The sequence below is a fragment of the Anopheles coluzzii genome, chromosome 2, assembly GCF_943734685.1.
Source record: "Anopheles coluzzii chromosome 2, AcolN3, whole genome shotgun sequence".
In the NCBI taxonomy this organism is placed as follows: Eukaryota; Metazoa; Arthropoda; class Insecta; order Diptera; family Culicidae; genus Anopheles; species Anopheles coluzzii.
In genome coordinates, this window is record NC_064670.1 from 117,117,696 (window position 1) to 117,145,428 (window position 27,733).

Sequence of the window (27,733 nt, forward strand, 5' to 3'; positions counted from 1 at the left end):
ACTGGGGACTACGCTCGTGTTTTCTGCCTGCCCTTTGGTCGGGACAAACGTATTGTTCTTTTGCCGCTGTTTGTTGATCCCTTTTTTTCCCCGCTGCGCATACTCCCACTCATTCTGGAGGGTTTTGTTTTGCCATTCTCCTTCTGCTCCCTCCGTTTTGCTTCACTTACCGAACCGAAATCACCCCCCAAAACGGAACAAACAAGCGCAAAAGGAATTCAATCACCCAGCCAACCGCCCAACACCATCGGGATCAGTGCCAGTGGATCGGGACCAATCAAACCAAACGAAATGGGGGGAAAATCATACCTGCTAGAGCTGTGTCTGTGTGACTTTGTGATCTTGTGGAACCGAATTTTCCTGGGGGGACTAACAGGACACAACTACGGATTATTTGTCCGCATTGAGGGGAAGGGAATAATTATGTACAGCCCCGCTGGGTCGTTGTTATTGTTGTTTTTTGTTTTTTTTTTGGAGATGGTAGTGATGGGGACCACACGGTAAAAGGGGCAAGGTAATAAAATGTTTCACATTATGACACGCAGTACCGTTTCTTACCGGGTTTCAGGCCACCAGTACCGCCAGTGATTGTGTGTGTGTGTGGAGGTGCGTTTGACTAATGAAACATAAATTTCCCTACCCAAGCGACAACAACCATTCCAACGAGGCGGTACAGTCCAGTCCAAACCGTGCTTAACTTGGTCGCAGTGCTCCCGTGAAAGCTTTTTCCCCGGTGTGTCATTGAGTGAATTTTTGCCACGGCTCGCAATAAAATGATCAACGAATGGCAGCCGGGTGGAATGTGTGTGTGTGATGTGTTGTAGTACGGTTCGCGAATCCACCCCTGCGAAAGTCCGCGGTGGACAGTGAATGAGGTGCGCGTAAAGGTGTACAGCTCGTCGCACGCTCGACTGCTTCACCCCCCAAAAAAGGCTGCCACCAGTTAATCCGGTGTCGATAATCACAACTTCAGCCGGACAAGTGGTTCATTACAAGAACGCCGACAGCGCGTCAACACGGATAAAGGGGGAAGTGAAACACGAAAGAAAGAAAACAAGCAAAGAACGCTCACACGGGCCGGCCTCGTATTGGCCTCACACAAAACAGGCCAAAGTTTTCGTGCTCCGGTGCTGAGAACGGATGGAAAAGTTTTCCCGTTAAGCTATACAGAACGAAGGCTACCAAGGAGAGAGTGTGGTGTGAGAGATAAACAAAAAAAACAGACTCCAAGGCCATCCGCGGGTCCTCAGCAGCAAGGAAAGTGGAAGCACAACAGTGTGTGGGCAAGAAGGGGCAGCTGAGCAGCTTTCACAGTTCCCCACCGCAGCGTCATCATGGACGGAAGGAACCGACGGCGTCAATTTGGCGGCCCCTGCCACTGTCTCCGGCCACTGATACGGCTCTGGGGCGTCGTGACAGCGATTGGTAAGTTTGTGCGATTTTTTGTTGGGTGCTCTAAACGTGCTAGTAGAAAGAAAAGAAAAACACCACCACTCTCAGGCCCGTGGCCCGTACCGGTTGCCTACGCTGTGAGCTTTGTTTTCGTTCGCGTATCTGAGTGGGGTCGCCTCCCCTTGGGGGGTCATTGCGGGATTTGTACCATCTAATCGAGAGAAGCTTACAATCTGTAATGTAATTGACCACGGGAAGCGCGGGGAGAGGGGGGGGGGGGGCGGCGTTTCCGCATTTCGATGGGAGACGCGATGCGATTGAACGTCAAAGTAAATGAACGTTTAATATTCATCGTGTTTTGCTAAGCGTGCGAGTGAAATGGCAAAGGGCCGTATACCATTATACCCGCTACTTGGTGGTTATGGTGGGAAAGAAGAAGATGTGGCGCTAGAATGTCAGATAGCATTTTTAATGCATCAAACTGACTGGCATTTACTACTGTGTGCGGAAGAAACACTAATCGCTCCACCGTGTGAGTGGTCGTTTCGCAGTGCCGCCTGAAGCTGTGAGAGTGAAAAGAACATAAGATGTTCGAAAATTAAAGGATAGTGACGTGTTGTTGTTGAGGAAGACACACGGTATACCGTTGTTTGTGAAGTAATTATTCCGTATTATGTCTAACGTTATCTGCATTCCAGACAATTGCAACGTACGCATTGCTATAGGATTGTTATTATTTTGGCATGCTATTTTCGGTATAGCTTCATCTGTTGTGATCGGTTTTGGTTTAATTATCGATACCATCATCGTTCATACGAAAGCTCGTGGTAGTTTTGATTTCATTTTGAGTGATCAAAACATACAAAAATATGCTCATTGTTTTGAGGAGAGCATGTGCCTAGAAACATGTAATCAGGATAGAGATTTTAACTTAAGCAACATTACTTGTATCCAGAAATAGACCCTACATTGCATGAATTAAAATGAAAAATCCCTATTTTCATTACCACATTAGTACATTTTTGTTTATAAAGAATCGAAAGAACGGAGATCAGATGAACGCAGGTCGTTCGTTCTTTAGGATGAATTGAATGAATCGTACAGTTCTGGTTCTCAGAAGCAGATCAACAAAACAAACCAAACAAGAATTTAGATGTTTGAATAGTTTTAATGTTTTAACTTACAGGGTTTTCGAGGATTATATAGACATGTTCAGCGAGTTGTAGATTCGTTCAGGCATATAATAGACTCGTTCAGCGAGATATAGAATTGCTCGGAAGTAGGTGTAGACATGTTCGGTTATACTGTAGAGCTGTCACTTTCATACCCCTTGGACTGCAAGTTGGATCATTCTCATCAGAAGGTAAACAAAAGGTTTTCGAAAAAAATATGCCTTTTTCAACTAATTTATGTATTAAACAGCTTGGAGAATGATTATTAGCTACTTTTAGGACTTTTAAGAGTGAAAAATTGAACCCTGCGGCACAGTGTGTAAACAAAACAAATGACAACACTACAGAATCGCTGAACATGTCAACGCCTACTTCCGAACAATTCTATATCACGGTGAAAGAGTCTATTATATGCCTGAACGAATCTACAACTCGCTGAACATGTCTATATAATCCTCGAAAACCCTGTATTTAATTACTTCACGATTGATGTATTAGACTCCACAGAAGGCGCTTATTTGGTATTTGGCAATCATTTCTATGTATCATGCTTGATTCGCGGATAGAGCTGAGTAAATGCATTGAGTTTAAGATACAAGAGAGAACTTTGCTCAAACATTTCGGTTCCACAAAAAAAATTGGACGAAGAACATTGTCAATTTCATAATCAAATTAAAATTTGACGCCATTACTGACGTCATTAGAACATCCCAGGGTGGCCCTATTTGACAAAACCAAGCAGGCATAGTTAACCGACAGTTCTAAAATTGAACAATTCTTGGAAAACACCAGACTAAAGGTCATTCTCATGTTCCGAGATTAAACTTCGCAACAATGGGAATTGGAAATAAAGGACAGGCACCTAAATGAAAGCTTCAAAAGTTTATCGCCCAAAGTCGACAGCTAAGATCGATCGATAGTGTCTGAAGTTCCCATTCAGAATTCAGGGACCTTCAATGCATTACGGCCGGAGCGTACTGCAAAGAGTGTTGAGTTTAGAATAGAGCTACAGCAAACGTATGAACTAAAGTAAACGAATTTGAAGAGAAAAAACCTTCCACAATTCAGTTCAATTTTGTAGACATATAACGCTGTTTCTCTGAACAAACCACAAAAAAAAACTATTATACAGTAAGAAGAACCAGTCCAGAAAAGTTTATGCATCCCACTGGAAGGGCAAACGTACTGTCCTTGGAGTAAAACAATAGTCGTAAGTTGGTTTGCAAATTGTTTCCAACGCTAAGGATGCATTCGACCGTGTTCGTTGCTCTGAGTTCCTGATGTGTCCCGGCGTATCAGTCAGTTGTAAACTTTTAACGAACTTCAATTGTAACAGCTACTACCATCGACGAAGCAGGTACGTATACCCAAAAACCGTTCATTGTTTCTTGCTACTGCATTCGAGATGGTACGAGTATGCTATAGTGTTGTAGTACCGATGTATGTGTACGTTTTTTTTGGTGTACCATTACCATATAACGTACGTAGTGGGTCAGTTTTTCTGCGGACCTTCTAGAAAGAAACGCTGGAGAGTTCTTTTTTGCTTGGAAAAAACGGCACCAAACCTCGCAGAAGGCATCAGATTATTCAACGGTGATTTTCGCGTAGTCCGTTTTGCCCCACTCAAACCCACTCACACACACACACACACACACACACACACACATACACCCATTGAAAGTCGTCCTCTTTACCGGGCCACGTATAATTGGCACGTAAATTTATGGTACGCTTGATGCGGTGAATTTTTTCCTGCCCTTCTCCATCGCTCTTCAAGTACCTGGTTCCATCTTCCCACGGAATGTTTTCGGTAGCGTGTGTGTCTGTCCACCGTATCGTACCGTTTACCGGCTAGCTCAAACGAAAAGTTTCGCTATTTGAGCAGAGCATTAAAATGTTGCTGCATCGTCCGATAATGTACCAACAGCGACCACCACTCCATCGCCACCCGATTTGTTCATTAGACGGGTAAATTATGACCCGACACCCTTGTAGGCGAAACCACGCTGACCTCAAAGACAACGGAGCATAAACCGCCCCAGCAAGGTAGCAACAACTCCGCAGTGGTGCAGCAGCAGCAGCAGCAGCAGCAGCAGCAGCAGGGCTTCCCGTTTCACCGTCGTCGCCGTCGTGGCCAGCGCCACCACAACGCGTACATGTCACCCAAAATGGTACGGTCATCAAAGTTATTTATCGCTTTCGAGCGAAACTTCTAATCCATCTCGGGATGGGCTGGAGAGCGCTCAATGAAAGATGAACTTTGTGTGTGGCTTCTATTTCTAGCATAATGTACGGGCCGATTTTGTGTGCCTTCGCCCGTGATGGCTTCTTGTTTTTTTTTCCGATCCAATGGTCAGTCATTATCTGCATGAGAAATGGCAGTAACTTTTGCAATCACTACGCTGCCGAACGTTGCTTCTATTTTGCTTCTAAAGATTGCAAGATGAATGAAACTGTTCACAGTGCAATAAATTGGGAGAGCTTTTACGGTAGCTACTTTTCCAATACTTGCACATAAAGTTTTCAATCTCAGGGTTCTGCTTCAATTGAAATAAAATTTACATACTTTGGTTATATTTCTCTAAGAACACCGACAAACATATTTGGAATTATGCACCGGACCAAGTTTCGATCCGAACCCGCAACATGTCCAGGTATAGTTCTAGGAACGGATTAAAATCGGGAGTCGTTTCAGAACGCGTATTAGTTCAGCATTAGTTCCAGGACCGGTATGGGTTCATGCTTGGTTTCAGTACCGGCATGGGATCATTATCAGTTCCAAGGCTGGTATGGATTCACGGACGGTGCTAGGAGTATGATTGGTTCCGGAACCGGTATGGGTTTTGTTTTACTTCAAGGACTAGTATTTGAGTAGTATCTTTGCCGGGACCAGTATGGGCTCATTATTGATTTTAGGACTGTTTAGGTATAGGTTTAGTCCCGTGGTACAGTCGTCAACTCGTACGGCTTTATAACATGCTCGTCATGGGTTCAAAGCTAGAATGGACCATCTTCCCGTAGCAAGGATTGACTATCCAGCTGCGTGGTAATGAATTAAGTATTGAAAGCCTGTATAAGGGCCGGCATGTCCGCGTAGGACGTTACGCCAAATAGAAGAAGAAGAAGAAGAAGAAGAAGAAGAAGAAGAAGAAGAAGAAGAAGAATAAGAAGAAGAAGAAGAAGAAGAAGAAGAAGAAGGATCCAGTATCCGTTCTAGGACCGGTATGGGTTCGTGATCGGTTCATGGACAGGTATAGGTTCAGTATCAGGTTCAGAACCTGCAATAGATCATGATCACCTTCTGAACCAAGTAATGTGTCGGTTTCAGGACTGGCGTGGATTTGGTGTTAGTTTACAGTCTCTTAAGGAGTCGTAAACTCGTTCCTTGTAATCAGTTCCTCGTTTTAATTGTGTTTTGAGCTTGGGCTGTTAATCTTGGAGGATTGGAGAATTCAATTGCCTACCGTAAGATGATAAGAACCTTTTTAACTTCAGCCAGTTTTTTTAGTAAAAATTTCATTGTTATTTCCACACAAACACTGCTTAACGATAAACCAAAACACACAACAGGCTTTTCCAGTTTTGTGCGCTTATTAAAAGCGTTCCCAATACAATATCCCCAAATGAAGGTCTGAGAAGGCGGCATCAAAGGGTCATGATTGTTAGAATGCAATCCCCCATCGGGTTTCTTCTTCTTTGTCTCGTTGCCTCCCCGATTGCATCTTACCAGTACGTACGGTACTGATTGATAGATCACCGTTTCGTGCTGCTACCCTGTGCAGCCTGCCGAGAACATCAAAAGACACGTGTCTGTTTGAAGCAGCAGCAGCAGCAACATCATCATCATCATCGCACCGTGTTTTGGTGAGGACATTTTCATGTGAAGTAAACACACACACACACACACACACACTCGCCTTTGTACCTTCGTTGAATATTAATTCCACCACACTACAAAGCGCAACCGGTAACAAAGCGACCCGGCCCAGCCTCGCCGAATGTTCGATTCGATGCCGCTCGATGACGGGGCCGGTGATGGTGGGATTTTGGATGGGGTGGCCGCGCCATTCATATTATCCACTTTATGGTACGATGATTTCGAGTGGGTTTGAAATGAAGTGTCCACTGGAGACATTCCCATGCAGGTGAGGGTTTCCGGGGGGGCCGGATGATGAAAATGTTAAAGCAGCATTCACATTCCGGTGCAACATTCTCCGTGTCCGAACAGGAATCCTGTGTGTGTGTGTGTGTGTGTCGGTGAATACGGTCGGCGAATTATGCGAACAAGGATCGTTTTTGTGTGAAAACGCGAAGAAGAAAAACAAAACTCCACTGCACATAATGGTGGCCTCATCTTCTGCTCTCCGGAACTCGTTCACACAGGAAGCGCTCGGCTAAATCTTTAATGCCATTTCTGCCGCAGCGTAACACACCGAAATAATTAAAGTGCCGGAGTGCAGCAAGGCGTAAGATGCGATTTTCCAACGGGATGCGTCTTGCTCTGTAACTCCTTTCATTTCTCCGTTCTGTTGCCGGCGCTTTGCCAACGGAGTTGTCTGCCACTGCCAGGAACAGACGGCGACGGGTCCGTGCGTTTTTACCGAGAGACGCATTTTTCAATTATTTTGGCAACCGGATAACAGGGCCGAAGCGCCACACCAAGCAGAAAGTTAATCGACTCTTTTCGCTTAGTTCCTGTAGTGCCACGTTCCTGGGGTGGTCGCCATAAGCCGTACCAGCCAGCTCCAGCCCCCTAAACCCTGTCCGAATGCATCATGGGGAGGAGGGGTTGTTTTACTTTTTTCGCGTTTTGGGGCCAAGTCTTTTTAGTCGTGCGTCAGGGCTGCTGCTCGATTGCCCACCGAGACCATAAATTACTACATTATTTACGATCGCACAGCAGACCCGTGCGGCGCAGTTTAGCGTAGTAACACTTGTGTGTGTATTGGTATGCTTTTTTTTTTGTAAAAGCGTCATCTAAGAAGTCGCTTGGGATTTAAAACGACCGCGGGAGTATGAGGCTTCGCGTCATCAACAACTGTCGCGCTTCGAACGCACAGTGAGTGAGCAATCGAGTGGAAAAGTTTTGTGAAAATGATAGCTTGCGATTCACACCTCCCCTGCGAGTGTTTCGTGCACAACACAACAAAAAATCTATGCAGTAAAATTAATATCATTTGTTTCTTCGACGGTTTGCTGCTAAATGGGACATCTTTTTTTTTTCTCTCGCAAAACGGCGATTACGTGTACCAAGGCGAGGCACGGTGGAATGTTCTATCCACCAAGGGAGTAATAAATCGCAGTTATAATAATGCGTGTTGTTGACTTGCAAGGGAGATGCAAAACCTGATGGATGGGTGTGATTTTGTTTTCACCCCCAAGTTTTAGCGCAACCATTCCCCGGCACGTTTTCGTTGAGGAACGTTGTTGGTGCGGATAGTGTACGGTGGGGCTAGATGGACTCATAACAATTGAATGATGTGGAATTAGATACATGTCTATTTTAAAAATAATACCCTTATTCAATGTACTAACGGTCTAATGCAATAAGGACGGATAGAAGAGATAGGTGAAAAGACGTTTTCGGTCTAGACCGACATATCCAATGGAGCGGAATGGTTGTCTGTCTAGCTATGTGATAAAATAGGTAAGTTTGCGTAGGTTGAAGCATTTTAAGGATAGAAAAACGGATATGCAAACCGTTTAAACACATAGTATCATACAATTTTGTATTGTATTTAAAGGATTTAATATCGTAATGGCTTTTCATAGCAATCTGTTGACGAAATTAGAAGTTTTCGATAGAAGTCCGATAGAACTAGAGAGTACAAGTCCGATAGAAAACACCATCTAATAACGGTTCTTTGTATTTTTCATTGGAATGTATTTTTGGATCAATATCTTATATGAATTATTTAAATTTGTTGTGTCATTAAAACGATGTTATGGTATATGAAGATATAATTCAAATGGATTCAAGATCAATCATCACCCAAACAATAAATTATCAATTCATCTCATTATCATACTTTTTAAAAAAACCTGTTCGTTTTAAAAAATAAACGAGTCATAAGGTTGAAAGTGTATTTACTTTTTTAACAATAAAGAATATACAATGTACAATACATTACAATGGATAGGGAAGGCTTTTTGTAAAAGATTTAGTATATTTAAAGATTAAAAAAAGAGCATGGATTAATAGTAAGAAACCTGTTCAACGTTAGGGTCAAAACCCTTAAATTATGTGAATATTACACATTCCATTCCAAATCAATGAGATTAATATCAATTTTGAGACCTATTGAAAATAAAAAAAAAGGTATAAGTACTACCATTTTTTGTAGGATGTCAATATTGCCCCCACCTCCCACTGTATACAGCAAACCATCCAACGCGGCACACGGCATTGACCCGTGTGTGACATCTCTGTACCTTTACACCTTACGGTGGATTTGCATGCCAGTATGCGGCCTGCGTCTGATGAGATTCCGACTGAACTTGCCCTTTTCACCGATGAGCCCCTACCCTCTACCTTCCGCCTGTACCGTGCCCAGCCAGCGTGACACCTTTGATGCGTTCAATTAACAGGTAAATAATATGCAGTTAAGTCAATTACATGGTAGACGGCAATCATCAATTGATGTTTGGTTGGCACGAGGTAATGAGATGTGGCGCTCTTCCCGCCTCTGCACTTTACATCACAATTTATCGTTGACGTCGGAGCGGCGTAGAGTCGTAGCCGCTGCTGCTCGAGGCGGATGGGGCAAAAATGATTGAACCGCTTTGTTTGCCCATGTGTGCATCTGTGTCTACTTCTGTGTCCTTCGTATTCTGCTGTGCGGATGCCTCGGTGCCCCCAATAGCGGCCCGCAAGATCAAATTGGCAAAACGGATGATATTTGTCAAGTAAATGACATCCGCTGCTGATGAAATATTGGACCAACGATGCCGATGTTGGTGTTGGTGGTGCGAGTTTGTGCATGCACACATACACACACACACACATACGATGGCCACGACGGTGCAAGACGAAGTAAATTGCTGCAATTTGTACGACATTTGCCGTCCTCCGTCCCCATTCGGGAGGGGTAACACTGTCCGATGTGCATCTTTTCGCTTTCTCCAGCGTCCACGGAAAGTATGGTGCTGTTGCAAGCGATGTCCAATATCGTTATCTAACTGTCTGCACCGGTTTATGGTTGGGATGGTTTTTCACCTCCCGGCTAGAAATGAACTAGTGCAATAAGGTAAAAGCAGAACGGAAATGAAATAGGATGAAAGAAATGGTGGATAAAGTTAACGAAAGATGACATTTTTTGCCCGTTCCCTTTTTTCTGGAAGAATAGAACTCGCCGGTAAGAGACGGCCAAATGGGTAACAATAACACTGGAAATAGTTTCAGTGTGTTGTTTTGCAACGAAACGTATGCTAGCGTGTTCTTTCCAGACACTTAATAGACCATAAAGCAGCTTCAATAAACACCCACAAAGCTCTTCTCGTTGCTTGCGATAAACAAAAGCTCTTAAAACTTCCCGAAAAATCATCAAACACTCACCCCCCGTTTCCGGAATGCAATCTTCCAAATACCATGGCGCGGTGCAGCTCTAAAGTCGTTACAATTAATATGATTTAACAAAAAGTTGCAAAACTACACCCATTTGCCACTGGTGGCGTCAACGGTTTGGGCCCGGACGGAAAGTGCAGAAACGCGGGTAACGGGAAGCGTAACACGAACGGGGTGACACTTCAATCCCCGATCCTCTGCAGGAGACCCGGGCCAGGCAACCCGGACCAGGCGAAAGCCAATGGAAACCAAAAGTTGCAAAGATGTGAAGAAAGTCCCTTCTCTCCCTCCGCATGGGGACAGGGACAGAAGGCGACGAAAGGGACATAAATTTGAAACTTGAAGTGGGTCTTCTCCGGTTCTGCCCGGTGTGCTGCCGTGATCGAAACAAATGAAATTAGTCCGCAAGGAAACGTTACCGATACCCGAAACCCCCAAATCCCCCCTCCACCAGCCCCGCCAGTAGTGCCAGTAGTGCAGCGTAGTAAAGGCGCACGAAAAGAGGGCGCTAAATTACACCAACTCCTGGCAGCATTCAGAGCACATGGTGTGTGCAGAGCGAAATCTGAAAGTTTTGCAGCCAACTAGCACTAGTAGTAGTTGGTCCCGTGATGCTGGGCAGGTGGGTGGGAGAAGCAAATGTGTCGCCAGAGTCGTCGGGTAGGGTTGCAAAGTTAATCAATCACTCGATGGTGTGTGAAAACGTTGTTAATAAACCACGGTATCTAATTTTACCGTGTCACACCGGAGCCCAGCAGAGCGCAACGGGCGGAATGGGGCAGGGCGTTGCGAGCAAAAGTTTTTCATTTTCCAGCATGATAGTGCATGTCATAAACATGCCCACCCGGGGGTGGGGGAGTTGCAGACAGAAATATGTCGCTTTCAGGTGACCAGAGAAAGTGGATTAAGTTGAAGGGAGAATCGATGTAAAGGAGGGTAGTGATTGTTCATGCTGAAATGAAATTACACGGAACCAGTGCAATTCTCGTTTTGGGAAAGTTTGCTATAGTAACAAGATTTTGTATTGATGAAAGTTATATTCGGCGGTTTGTTGGCTCTGATTAGAGCGATATGCAGGAAAATTTTGACCAGCAACTAAAGCAATCAAAAGTATGAAACCTGGAGAAGAGATTCCTATAAACTGTTTACATTAGAAGATGAACGATGTATCTAGCATTTTTATTGGAGAAACCTGAATAAGAGAGAATGTAAAGAATACTTTTCCTGTTGTCTCTAACATAAACATTCTCAGAATTATTTGATTGTTCATAGGCTGATTACTTAGTTGTCGCGTTTGTGTGTTACATAGTTGCATAGAACAGTATAATAAAAAATAAAACAATTGCCGTGTGTATTGAATATATTATAGAATAATGAATAAAGTAAATGGTTCTTTGATACTTATATTAAAATCTTAAAATACAAAATCTTCACCACAATATAGCAGTGTATAAAAGCGCAATCACAATTATCGAGAATTTTAATCTGGTTCCTTAAGTGCTCTTTTATCTTCAATCTGTCATAGCTAATATACAGTGGGACGCCGTCGATCTGGGTACTTTTTATTCGGTTGTCCGTATATCCGTGCAGTTAAGAAATGACAGTTCAATACAAAGGTGGCATTTTTCAAAGCCCATTTTTATAACGAAAAACGCTAAAATTCGTGTCAAATTTTCAAATGTTTTCATTGAACAAACATTAATTTCATTAAAATACTGAGTATGTTTTACCAAAATATAACACAAATTTCAAAAAAAAACTTCAACAATTTGTGATAAAAAAATACTTTAAAGCATTTTCCGTGTTATATGAGTATCTGGGTGAGGTCGTGTCGTGGGTGAGCCCCGATAAACGGCGTTCCACTGTAGTTAACTTTAAAAGCTTATCACAATTTAAATTTATCGGCAATGCTAACCACAGTGTGAGTAGTTTCGAGCAGTTTCCAAAAGCAACACCTCAACTCGTCAGCGTAAACCGATTTAGTAAAGCGATCAACTGTAAGCTGCACTTAAAAAGAAATCCAAGTGATCCAAGACACACACACACACACACACACACACACACACGCACATATTCACATACCACAAATGTCCATTGGCCACAGCCCAAGAACTACTACAGGAGTGGTGATGTAAAATTCAACGTATCGTTAGAATGTAATCTTCTGCACACACCGCCCATGAAACGACGGGACGCCATCAACATAGTGGTTGTGTTGTGGCATGTCCCCACGGTTGGCCTGCGCTGGGGCTTTCATCTTTCGTGCGAATATTTTAAGCACAAGCGTTTTCACTAACCAACGAGCGTCACGCGAAACTAGAAAACGGATGTACGCTCCTCAAGTGCAGGCAAAACCATAAGTACTTGCCCAACAAACGACGACGACGACGACGACGAGGGGACCACGTTATTCGCCATGGAACGCCATCTACAGAGTCAAAACATTCTAGCAAAAGAAGAAGCAACAAAAAAAACGAAGGCAACCTTCTTAAGAAGCAAAAGCTTAATGCTCGTCGTGGCTTCCCGCCACGTTAAGACCGCCGGCAAGGGTTCTCTGGTGGCGTAAAAGCCCTTCGCCTAACCCACTCATCACACAGTAGCGCGGCCAAGGGCGTGAATGGCACGCGACGACCGTGATGGAAATTATGTATGCACTTCTAAATTAAAAATGTATGCAAAAAAAGGAGACACACACATCATGGGATACTGTAAACATGCGGAAGGAATGAAAATCACACCCAGCGTCGGTTGGTTGGGCTTCCTGCTTAGGGGTTACGTTTATTTATCTGAGGGTGGGATTTTGTTTTTATTCGACAGTGTAAGCTCCGCGCTGAATATGGGGGGCAACAGGGCACAGGGCGCTCCCTTTACGCCACGGCCTCTGAGTGATTCTAATTTTTGTTTAAAGTTTTCCTTAATACATGCTTGCACGTTTGCTGGATTGAGGTGAGGTGGTTCTGTGCCGTCGTAAGCGTTGTAGCTTCAGATTCAGATTCATCATTAGTGTGAGTGAAAGACACTACCAAGCTAAGCTCGTTGGGGTTTCTTGGAAAAATGGTTTAGAGCGCCCGAACCTGCATCACACATCCTCATCCCCATTGTGTGCCTTCAACCTTCTAGGGGGTAAATTGTGTTTTAACGACGGTGGACTCGTTTTAATTAGGATTGCGTCTTTTTTACGACCTGCTTTTGTGGGAGAGGGTAGCAGCAAAAAAGAAAGCAAGCGAAAATTGCATGTGCTTTGCATATTGTGCATAATAATGATGAAAGGAACATTAAAAAACCCGTAGGTTGACAGAAAAGAAGCAGGAAGTTGGTAATGAACCTTCTACACACGGGCGGCGCATGCATTCATACCATCCATACCGGTGGAATTATGTTCCGTGGTGCTGGTTAATTTTTTGTGAAATGTGACTCATTACAAAAAGTGAAAATAATTATGTCTTTTAAATGCATTTCAGACAATAAGAAGGGGAAAAAATTGGAGCAATTGTATGACAAGTGTAATTACAGGCTTGGTGTTTTTAATTGCCGAAGGGATGGCCGTACAATTAGTGAGGTTTCTGAAGGATATTGGGGCATTTTTTGTAGTGGAGCTTTTCAGTAAAGCTTTTTGTTGTTAGTCAGCTGGATTGGGGGTACACACGTCGGTACAGCTTTGTGATTAAGAATTTATTTATAATATCAAACAACCCTATGATGCATAACGTCATAGTGCTAGATGACCGCAGCGTTACCAACGTTAAGTATCAGCCTGTGTGTTATTCAACATGGTGCTTCAGATGATCTTGGTATACGCTCATGATATCCTTCTTCTATTTGGCGTAACGTCCTACGCGGACATGCCGGCCCTTATACAGGCTTTCGAGACTTAATTCATTACCACGCAGCCGGATAGTCAATACTTGCTACGGGGGGACGGTCCATTTCATGGCGGCTTGAACCCATGACGGGTATGTTATTGAGTCGTTCGAGTTGTCGACTGTACCACGGAATCCCCGGGCATGATATCCTATACAGCTAAAATCTTGCATAAAAAATCGATCTCAAGAGATGAAGACCTTGGATTGTACATTATGGAGAGTAGAAAATTGACAGATATTTGTAAGAAAGAAGTAACTACGAAAGAATCAAATTAAACGAAGAAGTAAGACATAAGCTTAGATAAAATGCTCAAATGCTCAGGATAAATCAGGACAAGCAAGGAAGAATATTTAAGTGTTTTTTTAATCAATTTAAATGCAATTGGAAGATTCGTTCGAGGATTTTGCACTTGGTACGTGTGGAGTGATTATGAAGAGACAGCTGGCTTAGTGATGTCATTGAAATGGTTGCAGACGATCCAATCCGTTCGTAAGAGCACACGTAGTAGTTGCAGTGCCTCAATTAAGATTTTCGTAAGTTTAAGGCTGTTTTGGTGCGCTTTTATGGTAGCATGATGTCTACACTCGGAATACAGTTAAATCTGGCAGTTTGCAACGTTATTAGGAGACGATCTGGATCGTCGTACGAGACTTGCAAAGATCAACTACAATAAATGCCGTTTACTTCTCAATTAGATATTTTCGTTACTATACTCACAAAATCTGTCAATACGATCTGTTTCTGTATTTGTAGATGCATGTAAATATAAGAAATAGCATTTAAAAAGACAGCCAAAGAAAGACGAAGCTGCAGGATAACAATCTATTTCCTTCGAAAGAGAAATTCTGCACAAAAGCTTAACCGTAATCCCAAGTGAAAATTTGATACATTTCCCTTTCGCGACAATTGCTCCCTGGTTCGCCCAATCGGAAGTAATGGTGCCGCGCTTATGGGGTGTGCATTTGCCGTTTTCTTTCCTGCCTTTCCGATTATTCCACTGCAATCGCGCACCGTTCAATCGGATGGAATAAACTGTGTCACTGGCAGGGCGCGACAACGACCGCGACAACTTGCGTACTGTAGTGTAGTAGTGCAGTGTGTCGCGTAGAAAGACACATTTCTGGAAAGCGATTCCGCTGTGGCCAGCACCCCACCCCCCCCCCCCCCCCCTTTCCCCCAATATCAACGCAAACAACACTGACACACACACACACATACACCGAAGCTATTGATTTATCGAACAAATGTGCACGGAAGAGCATAAAGCTCAGCAGAAGGGGTCTTTGTTGTGAGCCGCCCACACGCGTTTGGCACTGACTTGAAGCTGTGCCATTATTTATGTGCCAACCGTGTGTTCCGTCACCTGCAGTGGACGTGGCCCGGTTCTGTGTAGGTGGCAGAAAATGCGCCGCCCAGAATGTATGCATGGCCTGGGCCGGTCTCCATTATGCGGGTGGAGGTGGAGGTTTGAGTATGTTTATTAACAATCTCACACCAAAACACTGCCACTGCACACGGTGCATCCCCGACGCACGGAATGATGCATTTCCCTGATGCAATCCCTGCAGTAGTTGTCGGTTCCTCCTATTCTCAACACTTCCAGAAATAGCCATTGTTTGCATGCACAGCAGAGGTAATGGGAGGGGACCGGGATCGGGGCGATGAAAGCTCACGACATCAAACAGGCACTGCGCACTGTATTTAAACATTTACTGTCACCCTCGTTGTCAACAGTGGCAGAAAAGCTCCTCTCCCACCCTTACTCTCCTCCATCGTCCACAGCAACTCGTCACAGCATCCGCCGAAGTTGGCCGTTTTCATAAATAAAATATCGCCACCATGATCCTATTTCGCATTGCGATATTGTCATCTATATTCTATGCTTTCGCTCTTTCCCTTCTGCATTTTTTTTTCTGGGAAGGGGAAAGGGGAAGGGAGGAAAGCGAGCATAAAACGAAACCCCCCTCATCCAACAGTTTGCATACATACACTCCTGACACACTACCTCCGTGCCGCGAGTGTTCGTTTCCTCGTTCCTCTGCTCTAACAACAAATCCAGTGATTTATGGTTTTCGGTACGTTTTCGGTGATAACGGGGAAACCCATCCGCTCCATCCTTTCGATAGCTTTGTTACCCTCCGACGTATATCATACGCGGCATATCTCTCTCTATGTGTGTGTGTGTGTGTGATATTGTGTTTGGTAACATAAAATCCGCTAAGCTAGCGGGGTTCGTTTGGTTTGATGCACACACTTTTTCGTTTTTCGACCCCACCCCAGCGGCCGGTGACGGTGCTCTGCCGAAAAACGCATGTTCCACCTTTACTGGTACCGGTTCCGTGGTGCACGCACACGCTTAAGCAGGCCACGAAAACTGCGGGTCGCCATGCCACGGTTGTGCTTTTTTCTTCTTCTTTACTCCTGCCACTGATGACACCCAGAGTAGCTACTGCTGGATGCGACGGCATGGCGTGTGTTTAAGTGATTTTGATTTAAGTGATACGTTGACATGTGACAGGGGCCGGGCCGTGTCGGCACATCTCAACGACGCGACGTGCACGACTTCCATGATGAGGAGAGCATAACGCATCAGCCAGGGAGCTTGGGTGGCTTTTTACTGCTCTGTTGAGGGGCGGGGTTGGGGTGGTGCAACACTGTGATTTGTCCTTGATCCCGGCAGACAAGCACGTGCGTTGTTTGGGGTGGGTTCGGTTGCGTTCTAGAGGGAACTATTACACCCCTCTTGGATGGGTTTTGCTTTTTTTTTGTTTTCTAGCACGCTTAAGTGAAATTTGAGGTGTCTTTCAAGGTATAGAAAATTGGATGTTAATATTTAATTAAGTTTGAGAAGTACAGCACAATAGCGCACTTCGCACCCGACAGCACGTGTCAGCAGCTCATCCGCAGCTTTCAAGCACATAAATCTTAGCTAGCTCATATTCTCGCCTACTCCTGGACCGTTGCCAACAGTAAGAGCTACCCCCTACCCGGTAAAAGTATTCTTCCCAAACCTGACCTGATCCACATTGTAGGTCTGAATGTGTGTGTGTGTGTGTGTGTGTGTGTGTGTGTGTGTGTGTCGCTGCTACAGCATTGCAAACGCATTGTTTCCAGAAGCGACAGAAGAGCTGGAGGACAATCCAACCGCGCCACAGCGAAGATGCACGGATCAAACAGAATCTTAACACTGCAAACGGAAAATGCCATTTAACGTTTCGCTGCAAGTGCACGGAATGGTTGAAACGCTTGCCCTCCCATCGCGCTTACCACCCGCTGCATCGATGCAACAACGGCTGCTGGAAATAGTTTCGCTTCCGACATGTCAGACAGAAGGAGGAGTGCACCGAGGAGTGGCAGCCGAAGGCGGCGCAGTGAGCGCGTTAATTTCTGTTTCACAAGAAATGGAAATAATGCTGCAAATCTGGTTCAAATTGCAGCGTGTCAAAACTTAATTACGCGCTCTGAACGCAGGGGACGGCCGTCGTACTGGAGAGGTTTTCGTTTTTGCACTGTGGAGAGATGTAGTGATACATCGTAGTGCTAGCGCGTAGCCGGAGCCTGTCAGCCATGAAAATCTGGTACGCAGTGCAGGAAACAAGCAGAAAAGAAGCGCTGTTTATTAGTAAACAGTTGCATCTGGCAGGTGACAGGTTGACAGGTTGGCCTAGGTAGCAAGCAGTAAAGCAGTAAAAGCACAATCGAATTATAAGACCGTCTTAAGACTACATCAAACAAGATCTCGCTTTTTGCATAGTTTTACAAAAGTTTGCGTAAAAAATAGATTGCTCTTCCTGTATGAGAAAGTATTATTTTGTTGAAATAGAGGTAGCTCTCCGTAGCTATCTTCTTTCAAGTAAAGCTTTTCTTTTGCATCCTCATTCAGTTACAGGAGTTTGGCGTTTAAGGACGCTCTTAAGACTTGCGAAGACGCAAAGTAACCAATAACATCCATTAAGGGTTTTATTTGCTTGCCAAACTAAACTAAATCCATTTGAAATTGTTGAGTTGAATGAGAAAGACCAAAAAACATCGCCTCCCGGTGCGGATTCGTTGTAAAAATATCGGGTAAAGCAAAACGAGTCCAACGAGGCTACGCGAAACGCTTGCAGAGTCAGGAAGTCGAAAAGCACTCAACAATAACACACTCACACACATATATAAACCGGACTGAGTACGAAAAAAATAATGGAACCACCTTCCCCCAAAAGCGGACGATCAATTTGTAGCAATGAAACGTTCCCAATTACGGGCTACGTGCGAGAGAGTTAGCCAACGCGTTTGGGAATGCGATTTGCTTTCTTCCGGTGATGGTTTCTACTACGCGGTTTTACTATTGAAAGGACGTTTTTGTGCACGGGGACTTACTTTCGCTCCGTCAAAGGACCAAGGATGTGTGCGTGTGTGTATGAGTAAGTGGATTTGCGATTCAATTTCCAAAACAACTGGAAGCACAGTGAGGATGTGAGGATCGTTACTGCAGGCCAGGCGGCGTCGTATGCCGGCTTCTATTCTGTCGCGTCAATTCATCACACAAAGCTGTCAAAAGTTAGGATAAAAGTCGTAGAATAGAGTAGACTGTAGACTCACCAGAGCACAATTGTACAAATTAATCTAACCGAAACGGAAGATTAATTACATTAATTGGGAAACAGTTTTTAAATGAAGGAAAGTTTGATTCCATGGCCGTGCAGCTCGATGCATTGTTCGTGGAATACAAACGAGTTTTTGTGTGTATGCTAGTAGCACTTACTTAATGGAACGATAACTTCCAACCCTCGCGTAGTTCTGCAAACATAACTGTAAACCCATAGAATCTACTCAGCTAATACTGTTTCAATAACTGAATGTTTTTCTTCTCTTCTCTTCTCTTCTCTTCTCATTCCGTTCTCATCCGGCTCCGGTTCCAGTGGTCAGTGGCGTCGGGATAGACATAATGGTTCATGGTTACACTGCAGGTGTTTATATAATGTAAGTTGCTTCCAACCCCGTTCTCCCAATGAACCATCCCGGATATTGTGGATGAAAATCCTTCCGCTACCTTTTTGCCATGCACTCCCTTAGGAACAGGATCAACGTAACGCAGCATATCACGACCGATTGTTAAGTTTATCTTGCTACCGAAGATACCGAGCGAGTGCTCCGAGGCGAGTTTTCATAGCTGCCCGTACCAACCAACTGTTCGACTACCATTATCCCAGCTTCGCATTTGCCCAGCTGCATGTGATGCAAGTTTTTAAAACCCAGTAACTCCCAACTCCCGTTCCCCCTGCTCTTTCCTGTTCCGGATTTCTATTGACAGTTACCCACCGCCCTATCTCCCATTGTCGGTAGATTTTGGTCAACACTGTAATTGCTTTCTAACCGATAGGTTTCAGAGAAAGAGAGTGTGAGGACGAGAAAGTGTGAGAGAGAGAGAGAGAGAGAGTGAGCACGTTCAAGGTCTAACTTGGAAAGGTAATTGCAGTATCCCCTCAAAAAACCCTCGCACATGAGGCATTCCCGTAATTGTTTCCCGTTGTTCCCGCTCGTACACCTGGCCCGCTGGGTGCGTTCTTGGACCTTGGACTGCTGAGGATAATCCTGAGAATGCACAAATGCCGGTGCAACTTCGAGGCAACACGATAGTATTCACAACGATCCCCGGTGGGAGGTGTGTGTGTGTGTCCACTCCAGCGTTCTCTCATCACTAGAGTTGTGTATCGTGTGTTGTAAGTGTGGATACTCAGCAACTCTGCAAACCACCGGTGCCCGATTCTGCCAGGTGGATGCTAGGTGGTGGCAGAATTTGCGAGCCTGGGCCGAACCGAGCGTTGTTAAGCCGTTTCGCACGTTTTGCGATAAGCGCTGCTAATGTTGCCGGCAACACTTTCCAGACCATATTTTAATGCCGTTATCGATTTGGGGATGTTTTTTTTTGTTAAAAGGGGAAAAGTGTTTGCATTATGATGCTGATGGGAAACATTATAGCAAACACTTTGCAGGTGGAGAGGCATATGGTTCAATATTTTGTGTTACATCGTAACTCTATTGGTTGTGTTAACTTTTGAAACGAAGAATTTTTCGCAGAATCGGTAGTTTATAGCAAAAAGCATACACAAAATATGCCGAATATCGGTTGCTTACATGAAACTCTTAACAAATTTGTAATGTTTTTTTCTAAGAGTTTCAGAAATAGATTTCGAAAAAAAGACTATTAGAAAAATAGATTCCAAACGAAAAAAAACATAGATTTAGATACCTTAATTAGATATTATGTTCCCGTGTTACACGATTAGATACTGTAAATGTTGCGATTTTAAATCAAAATACATTTACAGGGTTTCACACTTTATCTCAAGACCGCGGGACCCCTTCCCGAATCTGTCTTAGCCAAAGCCAAGATTGCGGTATGATGCTTGAAATCGTTGATGATACCTGAAAACGTTGATGATACCTGAATTCATCGGATGCAATGCTGAATCTGCGGCACATTTCTCGAAACACACTGGTCCGCGCCGAGGACATGCGGTCGAATATTTTTTTACACGGATAACCTTTGTGTACATCAGTCTATTAGAAACACTCAATTATCCTTTTCGTTTGTTTACCAAAAAAGACAATTTAATAAAATGAGTGAATGCATATTTGTTTAATTAAAATATTTACAAGTGTTAAGAAAGTAGTTTAAACTGTTTAAATCATCTTTTCTGGTAAAAACACGAAAAAATAATTCACTGTTTTCAGTACACTGATGTACACAAAGGTTATCCGTGTAAAAAAATATTTGACCGCATGTCCTCGACGCGGACCAGTGTGTTTCGAGAAATGTGCCGCAGATTCAGCATTGCATCCGATGAATTCAGGTATCATCAACGTTTTCAAGCATCATACCGCAGTCTTGGCTTTGACTAAGACAGATTCGGGAAGGGGTCCCGCGGTCTTGAGATAAAGTGTGAAACCCTGTAATATGTTGATCAAACTCGGGGATTTTTCCGGCGATCCCTACAGGAAATTTGTATATTTTCATGTTTTTAATAATTGAAAACAATCAGTAAAAATACAATTTGCTCTGTTAACTGTTGAAAATTGAAATAAAAGGCATAATTTGATAGCAGATCCTGTACATGTGATAGCATTAGTACAATGAGTTGCTCTGATGGCCTGTTAGTATACGAGACAGTTCTCACACGGCAGCGTGTGATTCAATTCTCATTTGAGGCATGTCTTATTAAAAAAGGTCTGCCTGCCTTTTTAATCCCTACTGTTGGAGAGTTGAATTCATAAAGAGTATGAGGTCCACTCAACAGTGATCAATGATCTATAAAATGATTCATAAGCAATTAAGAAGTAAAAGCAGAAGAAGTAGTGTTAGCAGTCGCCAGTGTTGTCTTCTTCAATACATGTCATTTTTAAATGCTAATCAATTTCACATGCTTCTATCATGTTCTTGGTTCATTTTGTGTAGCGTTAGACTGTACCTTGTTTGTGTTATGATATTGTAATCCACTTTGCTTGAATTGAATCTAAAACAATGAACAATAGATCACCAATACATTTTATTTTGAAAAGTACGCAAGCTGCAGCTGCTGCAGTGCGATGCAGTCTCTATGCACCAGTAACTGCATTTTCTATGCATCATTAATTAATTATCAAAGCTTACACGTACACATTCCGACACTTCCTACGTACATACACGTCACTCCCTGCATTTGGCCCTTTCCTCCCTCGAACCTCGGGAGGCATATGAAGCAAAATACCTCTCTTAATTACACTCCCCATAGCATGGGGCAGGATTTTCTATTGTGCTTACAGGGGAAGGGAGAAGAAAATAACACACACCACAGCTTAATCACCGTAATGAAATTGACCCCGTAAAGTAAAAAAAAGACGAACCAGAACCTAAACATTCTCTCACACTCTCTTATGCACACTGTACACGCGTAAGTTCCTCGCTTGGCTACTTGTTTTCGTGCTGCACACGGCAATTCTTCATCATCTCCAACGGTACCGTCCGCTGCAGAAGCTGCGTTCAGCGCTAGAACACTGCCACGAAAAACACATCACAGTCTCCAGACAAACCCCGCGTTTCTTTCAGTGAAGCTTCCTTAAGATTGTAGTACCCTCTTGGGCGGCAGTAACAAACCCCGATCTATTCATTACAATTCTATTATTTCCCCGAGAACCTGCCAAAGGGGAGCGCGCACACACACACGCGCGCGCGAGCCGGCAACGCGGAACCATGCTTCCGGTGTCTCTTCGGTGGTTTTGTTTTGCAAGCCCCCGCTTTTGGCGTACTGTACACCTTTCCTTCCCCTTCTTTACCCCTTGTTCAGCACTCCTCCTCCCCCTGCTTTCTATTTATTCTATTGCAGCATCATTGTAATGTTTTTTTTTGTCTTTCTCCCTCTATTTTGTGCATTTCTCGTTTCAGAGTTGCCTCCGTAGTTATATTCTTACTGGAAATCAAATGGCTCTTCACACTGTTCATAGTGCTCTGTACAAAGTAAGTTTTGCAAACAAACAAAAAGCGGGGTAGTGGTAAGATGGAAGAGCAGAGGATGGCTGGGTGATCTTGCACTGGTTTCTCATGCGAAAGTTTAAAGAACCAGCCGTCCAGCAGATGGGACTTTGGACAGCGAGCAGGAGAGTTTATAAAGAGGTGCGGGATGGCTGGGACATACCCACCCCTCCATTTGTGCTAACCTGTCCGGCCCGAAAGCGCCGTTTCATTTCAAAGCAGTGAACCAAAACAAACACACCATAAACGGAGAAATAGAAAAAGCGAATAGCACTGCATGCAACGGATTGTTGTTTTTTTTTCTTCTTCTCCGGGATAGAAGTTTTACCGGCGGAAGTGTCCTTGCCCGTTTCCGCTAGACGAGGCTAGACGTGGACGGAGACGATTTCTTTTGAGTGTTTTTTTATCGACCAAGTTGTTGAGTTGATGTGTATATGAAAACAAAACAGGCGACTTTAAAAAGAAGCTATAATAATTATCACTCGTTTTGTGCTTATGTGGAGGAGGAAGATAGAGAAAGTAAGCGATGTTTTTTCTCAATGAAGTTGAGTGTGTACTACTGTTTTCATTATTATTTGGAACAACAAATTGTAACGAATTAGGAGAAACTCTTCGTATGAGTAAATCGTTTTATTCTGTGAATAAACGAGCACATTTCCAAACGGGATTTGAACGCATGTCGTGAGGTGTGCAATGATGTTGCAACTAGTCAACTTAACGATAGCACTACGGAGCCGATCACAGTTGCTGGTGTTAGATGATCACAAAAAGCCAGCTGTCGCCTGCTTCGTTTTACCCAATCGCCGTATATTCCCATTAGTTATTAGTGTATCGAAATGAATTCCAAACTCTCCAGCATAACTTATGGCCAATAATAATTGAAAAGTACGCACCTGAAATCAATCATTCTGGTGCTAGGATCGTACCTTCGGTTTTGGTGCATCGTAATGCTGCAATGCAACACAGCAAAACAATAGCCATTTAGTAGTGTCCATTATTCCACCAGCACACCATTTATTCCAACTCCATTGTGTGTAGTGCAAAGCATGGATGTGTATCCTTCCACTAAATTTAACATAACATTAAATCTGCTCACTCAACTCATCTCTTTTACATGCGGCGCACCTACCGTCCAGGTACGTATGTGTTATGTTGCCTGCCTGTGTTCGAAGCTTTTTCGTAAATCATCCCATCCCTGACTCATCCTCTGCCTCTTCAAAAGGGGTTCAACCCAAGGCAGAGCAGGTTTTACACTTTACTGTTTTGCTGCCGCTTGGTTGTCCCCATGCTCTCTCCCCCGCGGTACGGGCACAATTCGACAACGCGTGCCACCGAACGCACCAAGAGGCATAAAACTGCATAAACAATGTGCACTTACTGTTATTGTGTGTGCACACCAGGAATGCTCGCTTCATGCAGCGGTGATACTAGCGTTTTTGGCCAGCCGACCGTGCTCCTTTCCGTGCTTCGCACAGCAAAACAAAGGTCACACCAAAAACGCTCGATCGAAAGGGTGGCTTTGGGGACGGAGTTTGTCTTACTCTTTCCGCATGCTTTGGGAAAGGTTCCTCGGGCGTGCAACGAATTTTCGGCACGGCACGGTATCTATCTATCACGTCATGAATGGATCCGGACGCTCTGGGAAGTTTCGCGGGTAGTTAGTAGGGGAAGATTTCATACCGCTATCCCTGCAAGTGGCACCGACATAGCAGGGAGTGGGGGTTGGGAGGGATCGTAAATATCATAATCCTTTCATGAACGAACGGGCACATTGGCACATAGCGAATGTGGATGGAAGAGGAGGAGATCGTGGGTGGTTTTGTAGTTTCCCACCCCCAATGCAGTCACTTATTATACACGCCACCGTACAAAACTCCCTCCGTCAAGCGCATATTGTTTTCACCTTCAAAGACTTTCGAGGGAGAAAATCCTTTGCTACCATTTCGCCTCCCCGAAACCTGATGCCGTGTGTGGTAAATTGTGCTCGTTAATGGCATCGAAAACACTTGACACTGAATAGAGACACACCACGTTAAGTACTAGCTTTGGAAGGGAATTTTCTAACCGTGACAACCTTTTCCCTTGAACATTTTTGGGGTGGTGGTAGCCTGTGAAAGGTTAAACCGAATTCATCTGTTTCTTTAATGACTTTCTAAACAGTTGGCCAATTTTAATACAAGTGTTTTGTTTACTTTTAGCGACACAAAAACAATCACAACCGGAGAGGGTTAAAACCACGATTCAAATTTTATTCTATCCTTCAACGCCCGAGCACGCCGAGCAGGAAGCAGTATGGTTGCAGGGGATGGTGTTACGTGGGCCCGCTCGACTTACCCAACCAAACTCGTCCTTCCTTTTTGATCCCTATTCGTTTGTGATATGTTCCCTACTTTCGGTGGTCTGTGTCCATCAAATTTACACATGACCGCTTCCGGACAAAAAAGGACAACCAGCCGAAACGGCCGGAAACGGAGCAAGCATCCCTCGTCGCCGCCCCAATCAAAGCGGAAAAGCGTGTGACGGCCGACCACACACACGAGTCTCCCTCGAAACTTGCGGTAAAGCGAATTAGGGCGTTTGTATGTGTTGGCAAACAATGGAGAGAATAGGGAAAAGCTCTACTTCGCACTCCAATAGTTTCCCGAGTCCCCAAAACATATTATCACCAAGTTGTTGTAGGGATAGTTTTCTCCCGCTACAGTTGTGAGCTATTTTTGGATAAATAATTTAAAAAAGACGGATCTATGCACACTGCTCCCGGTTCGGTTATAACAACAATGTTTGATGAAATGGGGCCAATTTTAGGCAGAGCTTTTAAATCATTTTAAATTGGGGCTACACAATTGGTGAGGCAGTAATTTATGGTCACATAAATACCGATGCCACCGCGGTAATTCCCTTCTCCAATAGGGAGAAACCCCTTTTGGAGGTCATCCATAAGAAACGTAACAACTTGAAATATTGTAAGAATTTTAGTTAATTTAACTCGATTTCAAGGATTCACAAAATATTTCCAGGAGAATATGTTAATTCCAAGGTTTAGGAAAAGGTATTGACAAAAAAATAATTATCAGCTGTCCCTCCAATCTATATGGGGCACATAAGGAGAAACTGAAGCTAAAACATTATCTGAAGTGAAACTGAACCTAACTGAACCGGTTCCAGGATTAATATCCAACTCATGGGATATGCCGGTATTCATCCCATAATGAACCTAAAACAGTTCCTTAGCTCAAACTATTGCTATAACTGATCCTCAACCTTTACCGGTCCAGTAACTCATCCTAAACCCATACCGTTTCAGGAACTGATTCCGAACCCGTACCGCTCCAACAAGCTTCGAACCCATACTGTACTCAAGAACTGTTTCCAAACACACGGATGTCCTGAAACTGCTCCTATTTTATCGCAGTCTAAAACTTGTACCAGTATCTTGCTCGGTGTTAGAATGTGTTGTTAGTGTTAGAATGTGTTGCTCTTTTCTTCTTCTTCTATTTGGCGTAAACGTCCTATGCGGACATGCCGGCTGACATTACAGGCTTTCGAGACATTATTTCAGTACCATGCAGCAACTGCTACGGAGGGACGGTCTATTCTAGGCTTGAACCCATGACGGGCATGTTATTAAGTCGTTCAAATTGACGACTGGACCACGGGACCGCCCCAATGTATAAACGTGACATAATTCATGGATGACCCCTATTTCTGCCTTCGCTGTACATTACGGCCCCGCTGGTGCTACGGCCCACGTAAATGTCCACCGCACCATAATAGTCATTATTTCAGCACCGTGGTCGATAATCAAATAATTATAAGCAATTACTTGTGCTGGCACTCCTCTTTAAGCTGTTTGCTCAATTTCACGTGAACGCAAATCGTGAAAAGAATCAAATTAATCTATTGCAATAAGCAAATGTCGACAATCATCGGTGCCAATGCTGTTCGAATGCAACCATTTTAATGAGTTTTTTCTCTAATGAGTATGCAGAGTACGATAAGAATAATTGGGGTGTATATGTTTCCGGTCGTCCCTTTCATTCTCACTCACACATTATTGTTCGTATTAATGCCATGCTTTCTTCCCCGTTTTCCGTTCTAGCAATGACTACTCGTCCGGATGCTACCGGTGCTGGAGCGTCTGCCGGTACTGTGGCGGTTGGCATCTGACCTTTCCGTACGTGGCCTTAGGTATCGCGCTCATCGTGTGGCCCCATCGGCTCTGGCTGAGCCACGTGGCAGGTGGGCTGCTGATAGGGCTGGCCATGCTGCGGTTGCTCACTGTGTGCAAGTTTCGACCGCACGGCAAAGACGACGAGCTGCTGAACCATTGCGATGAGCACGCTGACAAGTGAGTATTGTTTTAAAGGAGAGGATAGTGGGGGGTGGCGTCCCTCCAACCTACAGCGGACGGTTGATGTGTTACATTGTGTAGCTACCCAACATCGTAGTTCTTGTTTCAAGGAACTAAAGGCAAAACTTTTACCCTTCACGCAAGACACACGTGCCCCCGCACGTTCAATCAGCGCGTGTTCGACCGTAACCCAACCGACGCACCTATCCCGATAAACGCAACACATGGGCCGGGGGGGCGGAAGGCATCTCGAAAAACCCATCACTCCAGTGAATAAGTTTATCTAAAAGTTTCTTGTAACCACTTTCTCCCGCTCCACTCTACCGCGCAACAGGTACGACAACCTATCAGATGTGCTGGTGGACAATTCAATGCCCGAGCCGGGCCACAGCTTGGAGGGCACTAACGGCAGCAGTCAGGGCGCACACGATGACGGCGACGACGACGACGATGACGATGTGGCAATCAATGGGGACGGCGGCATGTGACCGGACGGGCCGGTGCGCCCCAAATCGAAAAGCACCATCCGGAAGTGCATGAATCAAAACTACGAAAAGCTGGACAACGACGAGTGTTGCGACTGCGACGTAATCAAATAGGACACAACGGCACTGTAACTGCTGGGAGGGGCGCCGCTTACCCTCCCACATGTTTGTAAATAAAGTTAGCCTAACTGCTTGGGTTTCGCGAATCAGTTTGAGCGTTTCTCCTGCTCTTTCCTTTGTGTGGAAGGTTCGGGGAAAGGAGGATGGAGGGCGGAGCAGCCGTACGGAATTTAGCCGCTCGAATTAAACTTGTATTTATAACATAGCGTTTAGAAAATTCGGGTTTCGGAGCAGACATGATTCAAATAAACATTTAAACTATACACCGTCGTCTTTGCATGTTGTAGC

The 27,733-nt window shown here is 44.3% G+C and overlaps 1 protein-coding gene across 1 annotated transcript; it reads left to right on the forward strand.

Moving 5' to 3' along the window:
* The first annotated feature begins 139 nt into the window (after positions 1–139).
* LOC120951344 (uncharacterized) lies at positions 140–27,707 on the forward strand. Its single transcript, XM_040370011.2, has 5 exons — positions 140–1,425; positions 18,900–18,960; positions 22,403–22,474; positions 26,589–26,837; positions 27,175–27,707. Exons 1-5 carry the CDS (start codon positions 1,335–1,337, stop codon positions 27,326–27,328), a joined length of 627 nt encoding a protein of 208 aa, XP_040225945.1. The 5' UTR covers positions 140–1,334; the 3' UTR covers positions 27,329–27,707.
* Positions 27,708–27,733: the final 26 nt, after the last annotated feature.

Excerpts from the sequence above, each read along its gene's own strand:
- LOC120951344 (XM_040370011.2), top strand. The coding sequence starts at position 1,335 with ATGGACGGAAGGAACCGACGGCGTCAATTTGGCGGCCCCTGCCACTGT. Across the intron at positions 18,961-22,402 it reads ACTGCAGGTGTTTATATAAT|AGTTGCCTCCGTAGTTATAT; the intron begins GTAAGTTGCTTC and ends TTCTCGTTTCAG. Across the intron at positions 26,838-27,174 it reads TGCGATGAGCACGCTGACAA|GTACGACAACCTATCAGATG; the intron begins GTGAGTATTGTT and ends ACCGCGCAACAG.